Source organism: Gopherus flavomarginatus, chromosome 1 (assembly GCF_025201925.1).
Source record: "Gopherus flavomarginatus isolate rGopFla2 chromosome 1, rGopFla2.mat.asm, whole genome shotgun sequence".
Taxonomy (NCBI): domain Eukaryota; kingdom Metazoa; phylum Chordata; order Testudines; family Testudinidae; genus Gopherus; species Gopherus flavomarginatus.
The window spans coordinates 149023426-149028568 of NC_066617.1; the positions used below are offsets into that span (position 1 = coordinate 149023426).

The 5143-nt window shown below is 46.6% G+C and overlaps 1 protein-coding gene across 8 annotated transcripts in view; it reads right to left on the reverse strand.

The window, feature by feature from the left end:
• Positions 1 to 1236: 1236 nt before the first annotated feature.
• Positions 1237 to 5143, reverse strand: part of LOC127046628 (zinc finger protein 501-like) — a 271994-nt gene continuing 268087 nt past the window's right edge. For 7 of the 8 annotated variants that reach the window (XM_050943894.1, XM_050943884.1, XM_050943905.1 and 4 more), the window contains one exon: positions 1237 to 4984. In XM_050943894.1, coding sequence (XP_050799851.1) covers positions 4299 to 4984 — 686 coding nt within the window. In that variant the 3' untranslated portion in view covers positions 1237 to 4298. The remainder of the gene's footprint in view (positions 4985 to 5143) is intronic. The other variant, XR_007773135.1, reaches the window with a different exon arrangement.

Here is a 5143-nt window from a genome sequence, read left to right on the forward strand (position 1 = left end):
TGCACCCTGAGTAGGAAATTCACACAGATAGCAGTTTCTGACACCACACCTGAGGCAGCATGAGGACAGTGGCTCCATCGCTGTCCAGGTCCTGCCTAGGAATGTTCCTTGCCCAGAAGCAGATCCCCAGGGACTACGAGACCAGCTGCTCCTGGAGCCTTTGGGCAGAGTCTCTGTCCTGCCTGCCCAGTGCTGGCCCTGGGGTCTCTCAGGCCCCTGAAGCCTGCAGCTCCAAGCCAGGGGCAGCAGAGCCTGGGACTGGGTCCAGCTGGAGAAAGTCTTCACCTCGGATGGGCACAGAAAGTGCTTCTGTGAAAGTCTGTCCCTGGCCCAGCCCCTCTGGGGCCGCAGCAGCAGCCCAGAGCTCAGCCCGGGCTCTCAGCTCAATCTGGATGCAGCAGCACCAGCATCAGCAGTGTCTTGTACCTTACAGAGCCCGGCCACCATAAGCTGCCCCATGGCTATTTTCCTGCCTTCTTTCCTACCAATCCCTGCTGCTCTGGCCCCTTCAAGCCCAACTCGGGCTCCAGCTCCTGCACTCACCGGGCCAGGGACTTTCTGAGGTGGGAACTAGCCCCATCTCTGCTCCTCTTGCTGCCTGTGTATGTCCCAGAACCACTGCAGGGACTGACCCACACCCAGGCTCTCGCTCCTATTAGCACTTGCAGGAGCCAATCCAGCTATGGGAGAGTGAGTGCACCTGGGAGCAGGGAAGTGACCAAGTCTTCCTGCCAGAGGATGGGGGGAGGGGAAAGAAAGGCAAAGAGGAGAGACTGAAAGAGGATAAGGATAAATAGGTGGGGAAAGCAGTACCCAGCTCTTTTCTACTGCATCACCCCTGAGTAGATTGCTCCTGAGCTCTGGGTAAATAGCCCCCAGTGTCCAGGGTCTCCCAGGTTCCCCTGCCTCCCCAGGGAATGCACATAGGGATCTCCTTCCTGCCAGACGTGATTACAAGCAGCTGTAGGTGTCACCCTTATGCCATGATTGGAGAAAGACAGCAAACCTTGGGAACATGCATCTGTATTTAACAGTCCAGTGTGACAATCCCTGCTCCAGGAGGGGTTTGTTCTCTACTCCTGCTGGATGAGCACAGAATGGGGCAGCAACAGGTTTGTGTCAGTTTTTGTTGCTGCACATTCCTTAACTTAGAACAGTATGAAATGAAGAAAATGGAGATTGAATTAAATATACAGAGAAAAGTTCCAGCCGCTGTTGCTTATCGAAAGAAATAACTCAGTATCCCATTTAAATGTTTATTAACATGAACAACTAAATCCAAGAGCACGTCACTAAGGCTAAATGACTATAGACACCACTCAGCTAAGGGTTAAACAATACAGTGATAAAGTTCAGGTCATATCAGTAAATCAATGAGTTAACAAGGATATTGTGATGGAATCAAGTCATCTATTTAGTCCAACCATCAGATTAATGCAGCAGAAAATCAACCCCTAGAAATTTTAAAAGAGCAACCCAAGAAGGCAGGTGCACATTTAGTGATGCAGAAAACCTGATCAGAGTTTTTTACCCAGGCAGTGCAACACAGATTTACCTAGCTGAATATTTCATTGCCGAAATCAAATTATTGCTTACATTTAGCCCACAATCTCAAAGCTAATTACAGTTTTCTCCTTAGATTTCATTATTGTGTAGCTAATACTTCTCCTCGCCCTCTTGCCCCAGAACACATACAGACCTTAGAGAGACATTAGTAAAAGAAGTTCAAACTGGTCTCGCTGAACAATACATATCTGACCGCTCAATTCCTTGCAATGCTTCCATAGGTGAGGAGCATGTGTTGAGTCATTTCATGGGGCAGAGTTTTAAGGCAAATAAGATTTGGGGAACTATTCTTCCTAACATCTTCCTGTTGTAGATTTCAGAGGTGTTCACACCCTCACCAAGCCGCACTGTTACACCCCAATCTAATAGAAAGGCTGGGAGGTCTCCAAGTTCATAAAAAGAAACAGATAAAAAATAGAAAAAGGAATAAAGTGTTTCTAAGATAATAAGGGGTTGGATCTCTGCACCTCTCGGGCTTTGGATTCACCTGGAGCAGGAACTGTAGCTGCAGCTTACGAACCAGGTAATGGCATAGATTTCCTTTCTCTCAGGTGGAGGGAGTGACCTATGTCTCATTCTCTCTGTCTGCCATCAGGTGTTCGGATGGTAAGTGAAAATGAGAAGGGGAAACCCCAGCAGCAAGATGCTGAGCAAGTAGAGCACCTGTGCTCTATTTTCACACTTTCTAATCTTTCAAAGAAGCAGGAGGAGGAGAAGTGATACAAATGCATTAGACTCAAGAGCAAAACTAAGCACAGGTCTACACTAGGAGGGGGGATCAATCTAAGATAGGCAACTTCATCTACGGAATAGCACAGCTGAAGTCGATGTATTTAGGTCGACTTATCTTGGCATCTTCACAGTGCTGAGTCGACTGCTGCTGCTCCCTTGTTGACTCCGCTTGCGCCTCTCGCGGTGCTGGAGTACCAGAGTCAATGGGAGAGAGCTCAGGGACTGATTTATAACATCTAGACTAGATATGATAAATTGACCCCTGATAGATCGATCACTACCCGCTGATCTGGTGGGTAGTGTAGACCTGCCCTAAGAGATCAAACCACAGACTCTGGACTCAGCATTCATGTATCCTGAAGTCTAAACTTGGAATCTGATACATTCCCCCATTGGCTACCATCATTTGCCCAGCATGGAAGTGCGTCTTGTCCAACAAGGCAGCCAGACTGGGACCCATAGGCATGGAATGGCTCTGAAGGAATCAGCTGTTTCTCTCTAACTTCACCTAACTTTGGAGCCAGATGGTAAAAGACAGTTGTTCCCAATTTAATCATGGCATCCTTTAGGAGTGTGATCAATGCCACTTAACTAGGGAGCAGCATTCTAAAAATAGTTTACCTGGGCCATAGGTCACCGTAGCTTCCATCTCTGGGGTGAAAATCAACCTCCATTACCTGCAATTTCTACCTGAGGTCTTGTCAAATCTTTGACCTTACTTGGAGTAATTTTACACTCCTCTGGAGTAAAATTCTTCACCAACCACACAACAGATCAGTAGCGATAGTGAGGTACAACTCCCCCAAATATGCCCTTTTATGTCTTTAATCTGGTGGCACAGATTTAAAATAGGAACTAAATTCAGGTATGCTTAGAATCCCTGTAAGACACCAAAAGGCAGGTGTCTATTAAGAATAGGTATCTTTCTGCAGCTATATCACATTCAACATGGATTTCATTTTCTACACATTTGCAGCATCTCCCAGGGGTGAGCTGAACAGAAACGTCACTTTCATTTTCCCCATTTCTACCTAGAAAGGGACTGTATTTCTCAAATAACAGGCAACATGCAGCTGATTAGGAAGGAGCTATCTTCAGGAGCGACCTCTTGCAGGGTCTGGGCCAGAATTGCTTTGGGAGCCAAATGCATGGGTATTTTACTTAGTTCCAAGTCATTTACTAGGGAATCCTGTTCCCAGCCCTTTAGAAAAAAAGACTGACCTAACCAATTGAACAACAGGGGGATTGGGATGGTGATGGGGAATAAGGGAATCCCTCTGACTTACCCTATCTTCTTCTGTTATTACAGAGGGTGAAATGATCTTTTTTCCTATCCCTGCCCTGTTCCTGCTCTTTCTTATTGTTCAATATATTTTAAGTGAGGAAAATGGTAGCAAAAATATCTGCTCTTCAGTACAACCTCAAGAAACATCAGAGCAACTGGGAATGAAACAATTTGTTCCCGAAGGGGGAACCTGATGACTAACAATTACTTTGAAATGAGGGAACAATATAACCGTGATACTCAGGGTTGTTAAGACTAGAGAAAGGGATGGAGTTTAGGTTAGGTCAAGGGGAAAGCTAATGCCAACCACTACACCTGGGCTGCATCTGCACTACAATTGTAATTGTCTTTTTACTCCAAGATCTTGAGCAGCCAACGTCATGCACAGTCCTAGTGGATGTATGGAACAGGTAGTTTTTGCCTCAATGTAGCTTGCTGGGATTAAACCTCTCTCCCCCCACCTGGAGCGGATGAACATTCCTGGCTGGAGGGACACACACTCCAACGACTCAAAAGGAAAGGAGTTGAGAGAAAAAAATCAGAGGATTGACCCCAAAGAAGGGAGAGCTGCAAAAGGCAGAAGCAGGCAACTCATCTGGGGGAGCTGAGACACCACGGTGAAGATGGTGCAAAAATCACTATGTGGGAATTAGCAAATGTGATTAAAAAAAACCAAAAAACAAAAAAAAACTTTGGCCAGCTCTTGTCAAAGAATTTATAACAGTTCACTCATGTGGATTTTGTGATGTCTAATAAGGTTTGAGCTCTGATTGAAGCTTTTCCCGCACTCAGAGCATATATAGAGTTTCTCTCCTGTGTGGATTCTCCTATGTGTGCTCAGGGCAGAGCTCTGACTGAAGCTTTTTCCGCACTCAGAGCATGTGTAGGGCGTCTCTCCTGTGTGGATTCTCTGGTGTCTGATAAGGTGTGAGCTCCAACTGACTCTTTTCCCACACTCACAGCATGTGTAGGGCTTCTCCCCTGTGTGGATTTTCTGATGTGTGATCAGGGCAGAGCTGTGATTGAAGCTTCTCCCACACTCAGAGCATCCATACAGTTTCTGATCTGTGTGGATTCTTCTATGTGTACTCAGGGCAGAGCTCTGATTGAAGCTTTTCCCGCACTCAGAGCATCCATACGGTTTCTCACCTGTGTGGATTCTCCTATGTGTACTCAGGGCAGAGCTCTGATTGAAGCTTTTTCCACACTCAGAGCATGTGTAGGGAGTCTCCCCTGTGTGGATTCTCTGGTGTCTGATAAGATGTGTGCTCCAACTGAAACTTTTCTGACACTCGGAGCACGTGTAGGGCATCTCTCCAGTGTGTATTCTACGATGTGTGATAAGCTGTGAGCTCCGACTGAAGCTTTTCCCACACTCAGTGCATCCATATGGTTTCTCACCTGTGTGGATTCTTCTGTGTGCGCTCAGGGCAGAGCTCTGATTGAAGCTTTTCCCACACTCAGTGCATGAGAAGGGCAGTTCCCCTGTGTGGATTCTCTGATGTCTGATAAGGTGGGAGCGCCGACTGACACTTTTCCCACACTCATGGCAGGTGTAGT